The sequence below is a fragment of the Caretta caretta genome, chromosome 22 (genome assembly GCF_965140235.1).
Source record: "Caretta caretta isolate rCarCar2 chromosome 22, rCarCar1.hap1, whole genome shotgun sequence".
Lineage (NCBI taxonomy): Eukaryota > Metazoa > Chordata > Testudines > Cheloniidae > Caretta > Caretta caretta.
The window spans coordinates 9,948,748-9,967,937 of NC_134227.1; the positions used below are offsets into that span (position 1 = coordinate 9,948,748).

A 19,190-nucleotide genomic window follows, 5' to 3' on the forward strand; every position below is an offset into this window, starting at 1 on the left:
AAGGAGATTTTCCAAATACTTTTGCTAACCCCTGGAAGGGTTACATTAAAATGCGTGTCTGTCTCACTGAACTTCATATGTGTTCCTACCTCAGATCAGAGCAAATGATCTACTGATTTCATACCATTCCACCAGCAGATCCATTTGGCTCTGCAGAGTTCCTCGAAGATATGGTTTCCCTCCTTCTTTTGTTTTTGTTTTGCTGCTTGATAGACTGTTTGCAGTAAATAGCTAAGAAAATCGTGGAGATTTTGGTTGGCAAAGAGAATCAAAGTGTTCAAATTCTTGATCCTGTGCGTGGAACAGCTAGTTCAATTCCCCTTTGTGTGTGTGTGTGTGTGTGTGTGTGAATTTGGTTTGTCGTATTTTCAGATCCGTTTCAGTGGGAAATAGGGGACCTGTTTTGCAAGGTAGGCTCGGTTTGTTTATTTATTTATTTAAAACCAAGGCACGATGATTTAAAAACGGAGATTTGAAACTTCCTTGCTTAAAAAGGGGGCTTAAGGTAGTCCTTGAGCTCCACTCAGCGTTCCTTTCTGGCTTGACTCCTCAGCAATATTTTCCTTTTAAACTCGTGGAATTTTTTTTAAAAGTTCCTTAAAGTTGCTGGCAGGACAAGGGAGGGTCTTTTGCGGGGGCCGGCGCGGGGGAGGGGGGGGCTGTGACAGAAGCGAGGATGTCACATTCGGACGATTAACCAAAGACAGAGGCTGAAATATTGATAAGGGGAAAACGGAAATCAAATTTAAAGTCGCGGCGGGGAGGGGGCTGGGATAGGAGAGAAGAAGAAGAAAAGCTCTGGCTGGAGCTGAGCGCATTACAGAAGCCCCCTGAGGATATGCAGACTGTCTGGATGTACTAGGGAAATTTAACTTCAGTGCTGCTTTGGATCCAGCAGGTTTAATCTCTCTTTTGCCACACTGCTGCAGCAGGGTTACAGTACAGACCTGGTGGGGATTTTATTTTTGGTCTCAACCTGGATCTTTACAAACTGCTCTTCCACTGGTTGAGAGGAAAGGGTATAAAAGGTGAGTCCTTTGGAAACAATTAAACAAGAGCAGTTAACACAAAAGACCCTTTTAGGCTGTGGATGATGCTGGCAGGGCGAAGCTATTGGGAAATAATCCAGAGTTGCCTTTTAAGGTTGAATCTGAATATGCAGATGTGTTTATTGATTTGAAACATGCCTAATTATGCACGGGGAGCAAATGAGGGGGCTGATTCAGAGGGAGGGATAAAACGAGGGAGGGAAATTGAGTATGATGAATCCCTGACTCCAGCAAATTTAATGCCCAAGGAACATTCCCTTGTCCCCTCACCTCATGAGAGACTTGGAGGTTTCCCCCCCCCCCCTCCTTGTTGCAAGTTCAGAAGCAAAAGAAACTGGAGTGTATTAGGGAAGAAGGAGAGACAAATAAATTGTGCTTATCAGAAACACATTGTCGATTCTGTAATCAGTTGCCCTTCTCTGCCAGCTGGCCACGTAACAAATGCTTTAAAAATCAATAAAAAGGGGGTCACGTGCGGATACAGAACAATTTATTTGCCAGAGTGGGATTTTTTTTTTTCAATCAACAGATGTTTCCGAGCAGTGCAACCGCGAAGGCTGTGGGGGTTATAGGGGTGTTCTCCCGGCATTGCAAACGCGGACCGGTGAATGAAACGCTGGATGCTGCGTGATTAGCTCATTACCGTGGGGTGCTCACTGTGGGCTGGAGGTGCATGTAGCGGGGCCTTCCTTGGCGGATAGCATTGCCGCTCCACACAGCGTGGAGCAAAAACCCGGTTACGTGTCAGTCGGGTGGCATCATTTATTGTATGCGTTCTGTGTAAATACAACAGGGATCTACCCATCGCAGCTGGGCGTTCTATCCGCCGTTGTGCGTGTAAACACACCCACAATAAACGCCAGAGTTCTAGCCCGCCAGCCTTTCCTCAGCAGCCCCACCAAGGGATTTATTAGCCATTTGTAGCAAAACGACTCCTGCATACGTTGAATGTTGCCGTGTAACCTTGGTCTTGATGGGTTTTTAATCCGAATTCTGAGCAAAAATCTGCCTCTGATCAATGTTCCCTCAAGAAAACGCGAGCGTCATAATTAGCAACAGTGCGAGTGGGAAGTAAAGGGGGGCTTTTGCTTCTTTTAACGGTGGATTTATTACAGTTTCGTGGACATTTTATAGCACTGCTTGGAGGGAATAAAGAGTTTCCTCTAACCTAGGGAACGGGTGTTATGGATGTGCGGAGAGAGATTTTAATTTGATTGCAAATTTCATTTGATCACTGAAGTTTGTTGTTGTTGTCCTGAATGGAAACTCGACTTTCTCCAGCCATCACATTTCACGATCCTTCCATTGTGAGTCTCTGAATTGTGCAGTCCTGACCTTAGAAAACCTGTTCGTGATGCGATCATTATGTCACAAACCTGAGACTTCAGAGAGAGAGAGACATTCTGCTTTGGTGCAAGCTCTGAAGCTCAGCTACATTTGACAATGTTACAGCATCGTCCCAAATGGGAGAATTGCAACTGACAACCCCGTACAATTTTTGTTGCCAAAATATATTTTATTTTCGTTCTCTATTTTTAAAATTATCATTATTGTTTTGCAATACAACTTCTGGCAAACTATGATTCGTGGGAAAGGTTTCTTTCCATTGGCGCGTTAATGACCCACAGTGGTTCTAATGAGTATAGAAATACAACTGCATTTCATTCATTTAACCAAGAGAAACCCCTAGGTTCAAGTCAATAGGGTTAACTAGTCTCAACATGAAAACATGGATATTTCTGCTAGCTTTTAATTGCTGATTAAGAAATTCACTTAATCAAACGTCAAACTCTCCCTCCCCCCAGTCAAAAATGGAGAGGGTTCTTTTCTGTGAAGCCTATAGTTAAAAGATAGATATTGAGTCTTGGTTATTAGTTTACACTTCCTTGTTCTGGTAGAAGTTGTCCCATGCCCCTTCTTTTAAAAAAGGAAACATTCAAATGCTTGATCACAACATTTTAAATGTTTATTACTGGTTTTAATTTTCAAAACAAAGGTATTGTTTGTTTGCTGGTCTTCATTTTTACTTTTTTTTTTTCTTATTTTCAGGTCAATTTTAGGACCTTTTAAAATAGCTATTAAACACATAAGGATGTTTCAGACAGTACCAGACACTTCGTCTTACGTCAAGGTAAGACATGACAGCATCTTTAAACAGGTAATGTCAAAAATTACAATCCTCGAAAATTCAAGATAATTTATATCTGTTTAAGAGCCTGGTCCAGCGCTAATTGAAGTTAATGGAGAAACTACCATTGACTTCAGTGGGAGTTGGTTTACTCCTAAATGATCACACTTACACTTAGATTCATCTTTTGAGCTCTGTATATCTATCAGTGACCAATAGCATATTATGGTGGTCTCTTCTTTTATATTCTAATCAATATTATCCTGAGGTGTCCTGAATTACAGTATAGATGCTAGATGTTAACCAATATGATAGTGATGGTGTTCAAGCAATATTTTACCATAATGGTTTCTTATATTGGTTTCCAATTTTCTGCTTTCCTGGCTACTATCTAATCTTGAACCAAAACTAAATTTCATTTCAAAAAATGCCTTTACCTCTCTGCTGTGCAAACAACTGAACTCAATGTATAAAAAATGATTGTCTAGATATGGTAAGTGCTACATTTCATCAAAATGAGTTTAAAGACAAAGCAAAATGGAATTAACTGAATAATAAGCGTCTCTTTCAATTGTTGAGGTAAATAGATTGCTGGATCAGATAGTGGTGTGTAATATTGGAACTTGAGTCACATTGTTCCTGATGGTTTTCCTATACAACCTACCCAGATTATTTAGCAGGTACATAGATTCACCCGGTAACATCAGACAATGGCTAATACCACATATTGCAAATTCTTGCCCTCCAAATATGTGTCTGATTGTTAAACTGGAGAAAGCAAAGTGTGGGTCTTAGCTTGTATTGTGATGGGTTGTTATTGCCTTTTATTTCTTTTTCTACCAATCCCAAAGCAATTTCCAAGGAAAGGGTGGCAGATTCTTGTCCCTTTATAGTGCCATTGAGCGCTATATTATATTTGACATCATATAGGTTTTTTTTTTTCCACAACAGTTCCAAAGAATGTAAATAAACCGAGCCCAGGACATCTGGGTTACACGTTTAAGGCAAACCCTGCATGCCACAGCACTTAAGGAAAATCTAAAACACAAGACTCTTGTCTCCCAGACGCAAGGAATACAAGGTGGTGTTAACTAGAGCTGGGTGAATTGTTTGTAATGAAAAATTTTATTATATTAATTCTGCCTCTTTTTCTCTTTGTTAATGGTCCATGAGCAGGTTGTGATTTTCATGTGCATAAGCCATTATTTTAAACGATTCTCTGAATAATTTCTGCATGTAATCCCTAGCTTGTTGTTTGTTTTGCAAACACTTTGTTGGGAGTATTCAAAATGCCCATTTTGTGATGTGACATGTGGCATTGTTTCTGTTTCCTGGTGGGATGAGTGTAAATCGCAGGGTCAGGTTTTTAAGCAAAAACTTGCACTGGAAATATTCAGAATTCCATGTTCAGTGAATATTCTACAAAGCTCACTTAAAACTCAGTGTTTCCATGAGCACTGCTACCGGTAAATGTTGTTCATTATGTTCAGTGGGGTCTGGGCCCTAGAATGCTAGAAACTTAGTTGGAAGTGACCATAAAAGAGATGCAAATACCATCAGAGCAAAAACTCAGATGACTACTCCTGGAAATGTGTGTGCAGTCTATACCCAGCAGTAGAGTCAACTAACTTAATCTTTAGAGTTCCAGTAGGCAGGAAATAATCAGGCACATGTTCTGGTATCAATGAAGAGGTGAACCCACTTTGTTATCCCATAGAAAGGTATCCCAGCAGGTTTGCCTTTCATTGTAAGACGTGATCCTGCTGCCACTGAAATCAGCCTATGGAATAGCTAAAGCCTACTGAATTAGGTTTGAGGCCTAAATTGTTAACATTCATATGGAATGGAATTGGTCAACACAGAACTGCATCAAATTAGCTGTGATGGTGGGTATGCTTTACTCAGGCAATGCTCCCATTGACCTCAGAGGGTGCTTTTCCTGGGGGAGAGCTTTCCAACCGGGCCTATGTTCCTAGTTTCAATTGAACAGAGATAAATGATTCATAGGATGTTGAATTCACCCCGCAACATTTCATCATCATCTGCCATTTATTTTGGGGCAGGGACCCTGTCTCCTGGTATTTGTCTCCAAAACATCGTGCGCACTGATGTCATTGGGGAAATAACTTGTTTCCATACTCAAAAAATCAACAGGGTTTTGAGTGATGTCTCTTAAGAGCCTGATCCGAAGTCAGTGGGAAGATTTCTGATTGCTTTGGATCAGGCAATTAGACGTCAACGTTGCAATCACGTAAGCAGATGTTTAATTTTATTCACGAGTAGTTGCACTGAGGTCAGTGGGGCTGTTCACGTGATTAAAGTTCAGAACATGCTTACGTGTTTGCAAGCTCAGGGACTTAATCATTAAATGTAAAACAGAGAGGGTGAAATCCTGGCCCTGCTGAAGTCAATGGCAAAACTCTCATTGACTTCAATGGGGCCAGGATGACACCCATAGAATAGGTGCCTTGTAGAAAACATTCACCTGCAGTGCAGGCAGCATGACCTAGTGGCTAGAGCACTGGCCTGGGCTTTAGGAGACTTGGGCTTTGTTTCTGGCTCACTCACTGATCTCCTGGGTAGGTTTGAGCAAGTCACTTCACCTCTCTTTGCTTTGTTGTTCTTGGCTGTAAAATGGCATGGGGCACTTTGAGATCTACGGATGAAAAGTGCCATATAAGAGCCAGATATTATTATTATTAGATAGTGATCTATTGTATCCTGCTCCCTCAAACAGCCTTTTCAGGGTTGGTCTGGGGGTATGAGGAGGTTCTGAGTTTTAATTCCTTCTTCTGGGAAGCCGCGGGGCATTTTTTGCCTCTCGTTTCATCTCTCTAGAAAATGGAGATTATATTAATTTGCCTACCTCTCAGAAGAGGTTGGGAGATTTATTTTAAGAAATGGGCCAAACCCCAATTGCCCATTGGTCGCTGGGGCTACTTGCGTGCAGGAGAAAAGCAGGACTGGATTTTTTATAAAGTTCCTTGACTAACAGTGTCATATCTATAAGCATTATGTCAAGACTTTATCCCTTAACTCATGAAAGATAAATGTCCTGACTTTAACTGTCACAGCTGGAGCTCCACTGGTATGAATGAGAAGGGGCTGCTGGCAGGGTATTCTCTGAAAGGGTCCCATGGTGATGGAATTTGCTTTCCCCACCCAAATTAGCCTAAATATGATGAGCTTTCTTTGGGCTACATTGCAAAGCTCATCTTTTCCCTCAAATATTTGAAATGGGGATGGGGGAGTATTGTAAGGGTGGGGAATTGTTGGAGGGGGAAAGGCATCTCAGTTTTTAAATTGCCTGGTTCACTGATGGTGGGTTATATTGAATCATACTGCTGAATTTCGGATATTTCTGTGGTGTATTTTTAAGTTACACCTAGAGCACATGGATAGGTGCCTTTTTTCTGCATTTGCATAAATCTAGTACATAATTATAACAATTTTAGATAGTTATTTATGACTAACTATTTATATCTGAGCATGTGAACAAATCATCCTGATGAGCCATTATATGATAAAGTGGTAGGCAAACATAATTATTATAAACTAATTATAGGTCCCTATTGTTGTCTTCAACGTAATTATATGAATGTATATATATCCCTTATGCCATTACTGTACTTGCTGATCTACAAGGGCTGAATAATCTGCAGAGTACATCAGTGTGTGCTAATCTCATCTAAACATAAGTACTTGACTTTAGAGAATGAAACGTGTAATGTAAATTGGAAAATTAAATTTAAAAAGAGAGCACTGGAATGAGAACTGAGACTTAACTGTCTGGGTATGGAAAGTATTAAGGCCATAAGCAAAGCAATATGACATCTGAATACTGATTTTTCCCAGTTCTTACCATTGCACTCTGGCTTCGCTGAATCCTAGTAGCATTTACTCCCCTTCTGCAATGTCTGTGCTCGAGGCAGTGCACGAATGGTTTTTGATTGCCATATTCTGTCGTACCTCTCCTCCTCCCTCTCAATAAGGATCCAAGCCACAATTTCCCCTCTCTCTAAGGCAAGGCCTAAAGTTGGTCAGGCCACGCAGAATCACACAGGTGGCCAACAGACCCTGCAAAATTGGAGATAAGTGAGGTTGGGAGGAACAGTGACAGGGGCCTTGTTGGAAGTTCCCACTCACAGGTGCTGCCTAGATGGGCCTGATGCAGGAATCAGGAGGTGAAGTGCTGTGTTAGGAGGTCAGACCAGATGATCACAATGGTCCCTTCTGGGGTCCACTAATGTATAAGGCATTATGGGGGGGTGGGACGATAAGTACAGTTTTCCCCTTCTCCTCATCCTTCAAATTCTGATGTTTCAGAATGGCAGAAGAAATGCTGCATCTCCATGCTAGATCTCCTTCCAATATTTTGTAGGGGTTGTGTTCCCACATTTAAATGGTGAGCTCCACATTTTAGCATATTTTCTTGCTCTTTTCAGGACACAGAGGAGAAATCCACATTCCTATGATTAATAAAAATGCCTATTTCACATCTAGCACTTTTCCTCAGTAGATCTCAAAGCACTTCACAATCTTTTAATGTATTTATCCTCACAGTATCCATGGAAGGCAGGAAGCATTGTTATCCCCATTTTACAGATAGGAAACCGAGGCACAGAGAGAATAAGTGACTTGCCCAACGTCACACAGGAAGTCTGTGGCAGAGCAGGGCCTGAACCTAGGTCTCCCACAGCCTAAGTCAGTGCTCTAACCACATGCATTTCAAAGGTGGTTGTAAGCAAAACTCTTTGATCTTCTGATATTTGAACTCCTGGACGTGGTAATACTCTTGTGTTTCAGCTGGGCACAGCAAACTCTGCTCTGTTGCCCACCACTGATAGCACCTGATGAAGTCACATAGCACAGTCAAATTTCAGACCAGTCCACATCTGGCTGCCCAAGAAGTAGCTTCCACAATGTATTTGAAGGCTTTTTGTTACAAAACAATCAAGTTCCATTCTCAAACAATGATAGCTCTGGCACTTCCTTGGAGAGCACTTTAAACCTTCTCCAGCTTCGGACTGTGCAGCCACACACTGATGAAAGTTGAACAAAGCCACCATGCATATTCCACTGTAGTCATTTGCACACATAAAGGGTCTCGGATTTTAAGCAAGCCAGAAAAGGGAATTCACTCCAGTTTGAATGAGATGGAGAGGAAAGAACCATAGTTTAAGTGCAGGAGTTTGTGGGTTGTTGTTTTTTTTTTTTTTTGAATGATTTTCATACAGCCATAATGTTTGTGGTGTTATACAAAGAAGCATATTCATAGAAGCAAAATAGCCTGGGTGGATGGAAACAATATTTGGTTTGTTCTTGGTTTCACCCTGCCTGGAGGGTTTACAAGAAACCCAAAGAGAGAATTTTTGATGGCCAAAACACTGACATTTTAATTGGAGAGGAAAATATTAAGAGTATTGACAAACACTGACATTGACATGTTATCATTTCCTGCTCCACAGTAGAAGCCAAAGACTATTGCTGGAACAGGCTGCGAGACAAATAATCATTTAAAAACTTTTGCGAAGGGAAACTTTCTGGGGAAATCATGCCAAACTAACCTAGTGAGGGGACATATTGTAGTTAGTGAATTCATTGTTAAAAAAATAGAAAAGAAAAGAAAGGAAAAGAAAAATCTGGGAGGCTTGACTGACAATGGAATGTTTCCTACAGGTGTTCAGTGAGAAGAATGCTGGAACTATAATTGTGTAGAGCAAGGAGAAATTGTAGCATCTTAGGAACTGAGATAGAACCGTAGTAGCAGGGAGAGGAGAAATGCAAAGACTTTCGGAGACTGAAGTATTTCAATCCATGCAGCACTGTTCCCACTCAGTCCACTTTCTAGTCCTGAATCCATTGCTGCAGCGTTGTTGTTTTTTTTAAACTCCTGGTTTCCAACAGAAGTTGTCAATTTCCCCCAACTACACTCAGGAGGACTGGAGCAGGTATCCTCTAGGAAAGCTGGGAATTGCAAAAGATTTGTAGCCATGAATATGTTTGAACTTTGTTTAAAACATTCCAATCGGGTGCATGAACATGGGAGCTGGAAAGGAACTCCTATGTCATCCACATACTTACTATTGATTAATACAAGAGCATACCAAATCTTTCTTTTTTTTTTTCTTTCTTATGCTCATATCTTGAGCCAGCAACACGGCTAAGTGTTATACTCCAGCGGGGTCTTGATTAATGTGTTATGACAACTTAGTGCTGAAGGATTTAATTCTTGTTTGCACCTTTTATTTTATTTTAGAACATTTCGACTTTAAAAATAATCACCCCCTACCCCAGTCGTGTGAATCTTGACTTGTTCTTCAACCCTATAAAATGCAAACGATGGGTGAAAAAGATTTTACATTGTTTCTTTCGTGCTTTACCTTAAAGGTATCCTTTGAATTTAAACAGGGGAGGGGAGAAACATTGTTTATCCTGGAAGCGTAGCATACTAAGCCCCTTTTTAAAATAAAACAGGCTTTAGGGCACAGGGGACAAGCTTTTATATTCAAAGACTCCTGCTTTTCCAGACACCAGAATCCAAGTAACCAACCCCCCCGCTGTAAGTCACTACCTCGTCTGACCTTCTAAAGACTATATAAAAAAAAACCCAACCAAAAAATACCCCTTTCTCTTTCTCTGAATATGTATTTGGTATTCTAGCTCCCTCCGCATCCTCCCAACCACTGTGTCCAAAAGAAAAAAAAGTGGATGCTAAAAGGGGGGAAAATGCTTTAAATCTTTTCTTCAAATCTCCAAATATCTGAAGTCGGAGGAACAAATTCAAAGCAGGCACGGACGCCCGAAGAGAAGTTAGAAATATTCTGTTCCATTCAAGCGCATCAAGGGTCTAGCTGAAGTCTTGTTTGGCTAAGGTCAGACGAGACTGGGTTCTCCAATAAAAATAAATCTCAAATTAATTATGGCCTCAAGCGAGGGGCCAGACTCTTGGAGCTAGTGCGCTGCAGTCTGTGTTTTTGGCCTTCAGTATTTTTGTTCTTTTCGTGCTTAACTTTTCAATAATTGTGAGGTGGTTTGGTTGGCGGGGAGAGGAGGCAGGGAATGGGGACTGGATTATTGGGACATGGATCTCAAATAAAACTATCCAGGACAGTTTAACCCCCTTCCTGCACAATTGTGTGGTGGCTTCAAAGCTACCCTGTAACTTCTCCACACAATTGTCAAGACACTAGATTTTATTTAGAGGTTTATTAGCATCACACACCTTTTTTTTTTTTAGGACTTGGTTTCCAAAAAATCGTTCGTATTCAGCAAGAGCTATGGGTCCTGGGCCCCGATCCTGCACTCCACTGCTCTGTTAAGTGGGTGGAAATCTGAAGGGATTCCAAAGTAGTCAGGTTTTACCCTTGTAGCTGAGAGCAGAATTTGGCCCCTGGGTTCGAATGGGAGTCTTGCCTGGGGATCGGGCCCTAGGCTTGGCTTGCCTTCTTTGCTTTGTAAGAAAGTGGATTTTAAAACCACTTCGCCTTTTAATTCTGCAGCGAAGTTCGTGCCATATCGCGACCCAACCCTGAAATACCCATTGAAGTCGGTGGGACCTTTTTCTCTAGTTAGGACAAGCCCCACTCCCCCTTCTCCCTCCCGCCCCCTTCTGCTAATGCAGATCTATGACTTATTTTTAAGAGGAACTTTTAACACAATTTGTGGGAAATGGCCACTTTCTAGGTATAGAGTCAAAGAGGGTTGGCTGACCAGTTGCTGACCGATTTCCTTCATTTTCTACAAAATGACAAAGGAGCTCAAAATACTGCATTCCTAACCAGAACACGAGGTGATACTGGCTGATTACGACAGGCAACAAGATAGATTCATGCAAGCTAATGCCCTACACGCTTTTAAACCCGCCGCTCAGGCCCAAATATGCTGCAATCATTACTTCACCTTTGAAGAAAAAGTAGATGTAAAAGAAATATACAAAGTTTGAAGTTTGCGGCCAAAATATTTCTGCATGAATCAAAGACAAAAACACATGTCTGCGGGTATCTCCCCATGCGAAAGACTGGCATTGGACTACAACTTGCCGTTAGCTCCTTTGATGCTGGATATTTTAGGCTAAATATCATGGGCCAAATTCCAGCCTGGTGTACACCCCATTAATTTCAGTAGGGTTACACCCAGGGATGAGTATCCATCTTCTATGTGTGTGACGCCGAACTCTGTCTGATTCAATTAAAGAATAAAGAAAAAAAATGCCAGGAGATTATGAGCAACATTTAGCTCAATATTTTAGACTAGAATTTCGTTTCCTTCGTAAGTGTATTGAGAGAGAGAGAGAGTCGTTTAACCTACCTGAATGCAAACATTTGAAATCTGTTAAGGTAAAAGCTATGGTAGGTGCCAAGATCAGATAATTTCCAAGTTGTCAGTAACTTAATTAAATAAATCAGAATTGTTTTCTCTGTATAATTATGCACCAAAAAGTCGATTAAAGGTTACACACATTGACCAGAATTGTACACAAGTATTTCATTTTAAAATAACGTTTGCCTTTTTCTGGGCATTTAAAATATTAAACGTTAAGGATCTCACATCCTGTATTATTATGATTTTACTCATTATTTGGGATCTCTTTCCCCTTGCACCGATTCTATCAAACTGTTAAATCTGAGTCGGTGCACATCCATTGGGATGATCCAGAATTTGGCAAACCACATTTATGAATATTCCAGCCTTTTTCAAAAGTTTGAGATAACTTCAAGGGGGGTGTGGGTTAGAGGAAGTCAGGAAGCAAAACTTTTGTTGCATTATTATGGGAAAATAATCGTGTGTTCAACTTGTCTTGTTTAATGTTTTACAAGTTCACTTATTTTGTCTCTTGGGACTTTTCACCAAACTTTTTTTTTAAGACCAAACAGAAGGGTAATGGGGGGGGGGAGTGGATGACAAAACACTGTGTATAAATTATAGACCCACTCTATCAGGCAGCCCTAATATGCTTCAATTTGACTCATTTTCTTTAAGTCACTTCTAAGGAAATAGCTGTGATATCATATTTCAGGTTGGTTTTTTTTTTTTTTTTTTTTTTTTTTGCAGTTAAATGCTGAGGTATTGAGAACCAAAAAACATCTCCTAAGTGTGTGTGTGTGTGTGAGAGAGAGAGAGACCGATTACTGTCTATATTCTTACATTTGTGGAGAAATTGGGATCCAAAATGATTTTTAAAGTGTGCGTGCGTTTATTTGCTGCATCTTGGCATCTTGGAGATGGCGCTATGACCAGAAATCGGTATTTGTAAATTTCCGATTGTTTTTAATATATTTTGTACATTTCAGATGATTTTTTCACTGCAGTTCTTCAGAATCATCCTCTCTCTCCATTCTTTAGCCCATCCAAGAGAGGAGTCCATATTTCAGTTTAAAGACCAAAGCGCCCCTTTCTTGGTCATTGGGTGACATAGGCGCTTTTTATCGCCCTTTAGGGGGCATAAACCCTCTGTATGACCTTACCCCCACCGTTACTGTTCGAAGCTTGGCATTAATGTTGTCCAGAAAGGAAATAATTTGGGCTTTGGGAGGATGCGTTTCATTCTTCTCCTTAACCTCTTGCTTTTCTGAGGCTAGCGGCTCCCATGTGGTGATACTGAAAGGGAAGTGGAGGAAAGAGGTTTTGGTGTTTTATTTGAGGGCCTGTGGGGGGGGGGGGGGGGAGAGAAAAGAATCAAATGGGGGATGAGGGAAGCAAAGGGTTAACAGTGATTTCTTTTAATTGAACTCCAGTTCTTGTGGCCCTAGGCACAGGGGGACCTGACCTCGCTAGCTGTATCCAGATGTGCTGCTCTCAAGGGACACCACTGCAGACCCCTGGATTGTAAAGCAGACAGGAGTGGGGGTAGGAGGGGAGAGGGAAGGCGGTCGGTCGGTCCCCTCTCCAACCCCCCCCCCCCCTTTCCCCTCCTGGCTGGAGACGGCCACAGTCGCTAGCAAACAGCAAGCCAAAAAGCTCCAGGTCTGAGCACGTTCAGTCCCCCCTGCCTCTGCACTGAAAATTGTAGCTGAATTGATGAGGCTAGTTTCGCAGGGGGTTGGAGGGAGGGGCAAGAGGGATCTGCTGTGCTGCCCGCTTTGCTCTTGGAGAAATAAAGGATCAATAAGGAGCCTGGGCTGCAGCTGACTAGAAACACGAGGGTCATTTTGTTATTTTGGGGGGTGCACATTGATTTGGATAGAGGTGTGACTCCCCCCCCCCCCCCCCGGTGGTTGGATTAAAAATCAGGGGGGAAGCAAGACTGGACGCAACGGCACTGGATAAGGTAACCAACTCCATAAAGGGACGATGATGCTGAAGGGACTCACAGAAGTGTCCTATCTTGAAATGGATTTCTCGGCTCCATCTCCCTGGATTACTGTCTGTCTTTTGGCTTCTCCTTGGGCTGCAGCAACTTGCATTGCAGAAGCGGGGAATAAAAAGATGCCCACCATGTTGCATGATGTGCCCTGTTGCTAGATAGTTTTGTTTGAGGGTTGTTTTTTTTTTTTTTTTTTGGTGGGGAGGGGAGAAAGGAGCATTTGTCTCTTTTACCTTGATTGTTTTGAGAGCTTTTCAAAAGCTTGTTTTGTTGTGTTGTTGTTTGGATGGATGGACAATTTAGAAGAGGAAATAAATGGCCTTTTCTTTGGGATCAATGTTCTAGTTGGATGAAATGCTCCCTCTGTTGTCATCTACATTTTAGTCCCAGAAGAAGGACTGAGGAGAGTGTCCCCCCGGCCCCCTTTCTATGAGAGTAACACCAAATTTGCTCCAGCCGGGAGGTAGAGGGGGATTTGGGGTAGCTTGGACTTTTATTTGCTATTATTATTTCTGTCACTTTCCAGTTCGTGAACTAGTGATCCGTGGCTTTTTCGCCGGAGATAGCTGGGCAAATTGATTGGGGCCCTGATCCAAAGCCTATAGCAATGAAACGGGCACTCTCCCTTTGACTCCATGAGGCTTTGGACCAGACCCTGAGGTTCAATAAACATTTCAAATACTAAATACTGATGGGAAACAGTGAAATGGTTTTACATAGAAACATAGTCGAATAATGCAACCCAGCTTGCTGTAATGCACTATTTAAAATCTGTTCCCCCCCCCTCTTTTTTTTTTTTTTTTTTAAACACAGTGTACTTCGACGTAGTGGAAGCTTTCACAGGGCTTTTTCTTTTAAAGGGGTGAGAAAGCAACGCAAAAAAAAAGTTTTCTAAAAATAATGTTCCTTTCAAAACTTCTGCGAACTTCGAGTTCCCTTGCTTGGAAAGGCATCAAATATGGTATGTGAGTGAAAGAAGGCACTTGACATGCTTGCATTGAATGGGGTTGCCTGCCCTGAATTATACTCCCAGATATTTTCTGGTAATAGCTAGCGACTCATCTAGCCTTCCTCACTCAGGCCAAAGTCACGGGGATCCTTGCCTGAGTAAGGACTGCAGCAGGGGGGCAGGAGCGTGTTCTGAATAGACCATTTAAATCGGTAATCTTTTCCTGTGTGCTCCAGACTTTTGAATTATATTTACGGTTCTCTCCCCCCCCCCCCCCCCCCCAAAACCCCCCGCCTTAATTTTGCGTTCTACTGGAAAAAGCATTAATAAAAAAATCTGTGGGAAGAGATGGAAATTCAGACTCAGGCTACTTGGCTTCAGCCAGAAACAAAAAAACAAACAAAAAAACCCACCCCATGTTAAACTAAACTTTATGATGACACGCAGTGCGTGGTAAGGCAGCTGGGGCTGCGAAGCGGAGTGTCACTGGGCTCGCAAACAAGAGCTACCCCCAAAAGACACCACTATTGTTCTGCCCCGCTCTTATCTGAAGGGAGCAAATATCCTGGATGTAAACTACAGATCTGGTTTAATCGAGAGGGCAGGGACCAGTGGGGAGACAGAATGTTTCCTCCTCAAGTGACTTCACTTCCCAAAATTAGCAGAAAAAAAATTGTCATCCGGTTAACTGTCTCTTTTTCGCTCCGCTGCACCAACCAAAAGTAAAAAAGAGCGAGCGAGCCGAGGAAAGGAAAGTAAAAAATCATTGGAAGGAGGGGGGGGGGGGAAGAAAAGCCAGCGCGAGAGAAAGGAAGATAAGAACTTCAGGGGGCTTCGGTTCCAGGCTCAACCGGGTCAATGTGTGGAATATTGGTGGGATCGGCTGGAGATTATTCTCGATGGACGGAACTATTAAAGTAAGAGGAATATCTGGGGGTGGGGGGGATCAGAGGGGGCGGTTGTGGGGAGGAGACAGCCCCCACTCCAGGAGGCTGTGGGGGAGGGCTGCGTTTTGGAGCCGTGCGCGTTTGGGGGGAGGGACGGGGGAGTTGGAGCTTGTTCGAGCACTGATCCCGGGAAGAGTGGCCCGTTTCTCCTCCTTCAGCCAGCCTCCCCCTTTCACGCTTTCCTTGTCTTCCCCTTCCTGGGGCTGTGGGAGGTCGCGGTGGGGAGGGTATTGGCCGGCCAGCGCGCAGCGGGTGTCCCCCGGCCACATTGCGCACGGCTGGGGCGCGGCCCGGAGGCGGCGGGGTGTGTGTACGTGGGTGGGTGGGGGTGCATCTGACACGCCATCCGTCTATTTCGGGGCGTTTGCCCCAGCTGGGGAACGCGGCGACTCCCCCGGGGAGCGGAGGGGGGTGTCAGATGGCTGCAGGGAACAGCCCACGCACGCAGGAAGGGGCTGGGAGTGCGTGGACCCCGTCTAGCTGGCGATGTGGCTGGGCGCTGCGGAGCCAGCCCCGCGCTGTCGGGAGGAGGTCTCAGTCCCAGCTCGGCCTGCCCGCTCGCTGGTTGGAGAAGCCAGCCGCCCTTGCGCCGCCAGAAGCAACATGACAGTTTCTCCCCGGCTCCGCTTGCGCACGAATTGAGAAGACGCGCCCGGTCTTTGCGCGCGGTTGGATTCAGAAGCTGCTGGGAGGGGGCCAGAAAAGCGCGTCTTATTTTCAGCGCAAACTAAAAGCGCCGGGGGCTGGCGCAGGGCACCGGCTCCCAGGCTCGCCCCAGATGTTTGCCCGCCCCCCGCCATGGTTAGATCTCAGCAGGCTCCGATTTCCCCGCTTTTCGCCGGGTCTGGTTGAAACGCCGCGCCGCGAAGGTGGCCGCCTGTCTATTTCCCCAGCCGGTCTGTGCGAGGCTGGGTGGAACAGAAACTGTTCCCTCTCGGGGCAAAAAAAGCCCACCCCCAAAATCGCCGTGGGCTTTTCTAAGCCATGGCCATTGCGGTCTGCCGTGGAAGGTCCCCGGAGCGGAGCAGCTACGCTTGCGAGCAGACTTGCATCCTCTCCCCCTCAGCTCTGCTGCAAAGGGACGTGTGCGCATTTGTGATCCTCTCGCGGAGAGGGTTTTGTTGTTGGGTTTTTTTTAACTTCGCTCCGCAGCGCAGAGGCTGTTGCAGCAGACCCGACTTGAAGCGAGAGACGCTGTGGGTGTGTTTGGCTTGGAGGATTTCGAAAGATGCCTATCGCATGGGTGGGGCGTTGGTCTCTGAGGTCTGAATTTTTTGCTGACCTGGGGGGAAAAGAAGCTGCGAACTGTCAGGAACTGAAACTTCTCCATTAGGGCGCAGATTGGAACAAGTGCAAAGTTTGGAAGAGCCCCCCTGCAGCCGGGGCTCTCTGTCTTTTTCTTTCTCAGCCCCTCTCTTACCACATGCTATAAAAACTCCACCCCCGGCCTGTGACACAACAACTGTTTTCCTGCATATAGAAGCCAGGGCCGGCGTTGGGGGTAGCAAGCAGGGCAAGTACCCCGGACCCATGCCAGAGGGGGCCCCACAAAGCTAAGTTGCTCAGGCTTCGGCACCAGCCCCTGGGGGCCGGGCTCAGGGCCAGGGCTGATGCCAAAGCCGGAGCAACTAGTCATTCGCTCTCTCTGGAAGATATATATGTGGTTCCCATCGCCTCACTACCTGAGCATCTCATGGCATCCCTGTGGGGCGGAGCGGGTTATTTTTATTCCAGTTTACTGCTGTGGTAGGACACACAGTGGCTTGCTCAAGTCACCCTGGGAATCTGCATCAGAACAGGCACTTGGATGTAGGTCTCCTAAGTCCTGGGCTCTGCTCTAACCACTGGACTGGCCTCAGGGCCTTCCGTTATAACCAATGGCCTATTTCCTTCCAATCTGAAACCAGTTTAAAGAAGCCCTATTGTTTGAACAAAGATACCAGGATTCAAGAGTTCTGCCCCCAGTCATTGTCTGGCCTGCCTTCCTGTGCCTCACTTACCCAGTCTGCAAAGTGGGGATAACACTTATCCGCTTCAGCAAAGTGCCGTGAGATTTAGGGTTCAAAGTTGCTCCATTCGTACCCTGGGGGTACAGGTGAAGGGCAGCGGGAGAGGGTGTGGCTTGCTTAGGCTGCTCTAACATATTGTGCCCACAATGTCAGGCACAGAGCGACCCCAGGATCAGCTGAGTGCAAGAAGAGCTTTAAACACCACCTACTGCCCTGTCTTGTGTCTTATTATCCCAGCATCTGGCCCAATGGCTTTAATAATGCGTGTCTGGGGTGGGGGTGGGTCTTTATAAATGTTTGTCTCTTCAAAAACCCAATCCATTATTAGGGGGGGACAAACCCAAACATATGCCACATTCTCCAGGGAATCATATTAGTGTCTAACTCTGGAAAGGATTTTGGAGAGGCTGGTATGAAAGATGATATCCAGAATAACACTATGTCTTGTACTGAGTGGGCAGTCAAACATGCAAGAGGATGAAGCTGAAGTTGTGTAAATCTTTTATCTTAATTGACTTCAGTTGTGTTCGTGTTCTGTAAATGGCAATGGCAAAAGATGGCTGGGAGAAAATGAATCGGGTGTACTCTCTCCAACTTGTTCCAAATAAGTAAACCAGTTTTAAGGCACACCTTTAGTTGTTTCCACACAAATTTACATGCGCACAGTCTTATTTTGGATTAAGAGTGTCCTATTTTGATTTAACTGATGTTGATTTTTTTAATCACCTTACATTAAATGAAAATAGGAACATTTTTCTTCTGAAATGTGTCCCACACAAACTTCCAACAAAATAACTAAAGATGTGAATTAAAACCAAATGAGCTGTTTCACTTCTAGTTAGTGTGCAAACAAGACATGAGTGTGTGCTTCTGTCGTGCACAAGGGTGTACATGCACCTGGCAAAGGCCTGTTGTTACTAAAAAGCACGTTTGGGTGATTGTCGCTCCCCTGCTGCAAAAAACTCAGTTTACCACAATGTAGCAGACATAGGAAAGGCTTAGACCGTTTAAAGGGCATACAGTGAAAAGCCCACATCACTCAGATGGGCAACGACAACCATTTGCCTCTTTCTCTCGTGCGTTGGTGCTGCTGCAGCCAAGGGCGTGGTGGGGTTTCTATTGCAATCACTGTTTCTTGCCACTTGTAAACCGGAGGCGTTCATACTCTCTCTGAAACCTGGCCCACAGGGCCTCAGACCAGGAATGTGTTTCTTTTTGAGAAACTTGGTTTAAAAATCTGTCTGGCCATTTTAAAACTCCCTGGCTCTAAGCTTTTCTGGCAAGAAGACTTTTGACTCCAAGTGCAAAAGCGTTAATTTGCAGGTGGAGAAAATAGCTGACACACACACCCACATTCATCACTCAGGGTGTCTTTCTGCGTGATCATTAAAAAACAGCTTGGACTTCAAACACATGACATTTGCAAGACATATGTTCTTAGACCCCTGATCCTGCAGTCCTTATTCAGGTGAAACATCTGCTTGAACTGCATTGTGGACTTTTAATGGATGATCAAAAAAATCCCTGTTAAAAGTTATTACAGAATATTCTTAGTAGCCCCTTCCTACACAGGGATATTTTAACACTGTGACTTATTTTACTGAGTCATTTTCCCAGAGAGACCTGTACCCAGGTGCATGACTTGATCAATGGGATTTCTGCCTGACTAAGGACTGCAGGATCATGCCTCAAACCGGTGCGCTCTCCACTCCAGGTATTTAAACAAAGGGTTCGATTCTGCTCCCAAGAAAGCCAAAGGAAATTTTTGTCAATGACTTCAGTGGGTTGGGTGCAAGAGCAGA

At 44.1% G+C, this 19,190-nt stretch overlaps 1 protein-coding gene across 6 annotated transcripts in view; it reads left to right on the forward strand.

Annotated features, from left to right (window-relative positions):
- The first annotated feature begins 739 nt into the window (after positions 1-739).
- FLI1 (Fli-1 proto-oncogene, ETS transcription factor) overlaps positions 740-19,190 on the forward strand; it is a 115,705-nt gene continuing 97,254 nt past the window's right edge. The window contains exons 1-2 of one of the 6 annotated variants that reach the window (XM_048827406.2): positions 740-1,028; positions 3,099-3,207. In XM_048827406.2, coding sequence (XP_048683363.1) covers positions 3,142-3,207 — 66 coding nt within the window. In that variant the 5' untranslated portion in view covers positions 740-1,028; positions 3,099-3,141. Of the gene's footprint in view, positions 1,029-1,872; positions 2,357-3,098; positions 3,208-13,390; positions 13,448-14,885; positions 15,350-19,190 lie in introns of those variants that run through there. The other 5 variants (XM_048827408.2, XM_048827407.2, XM_075122277.1 and 2 more) reach the window with 5 other exon arrangements.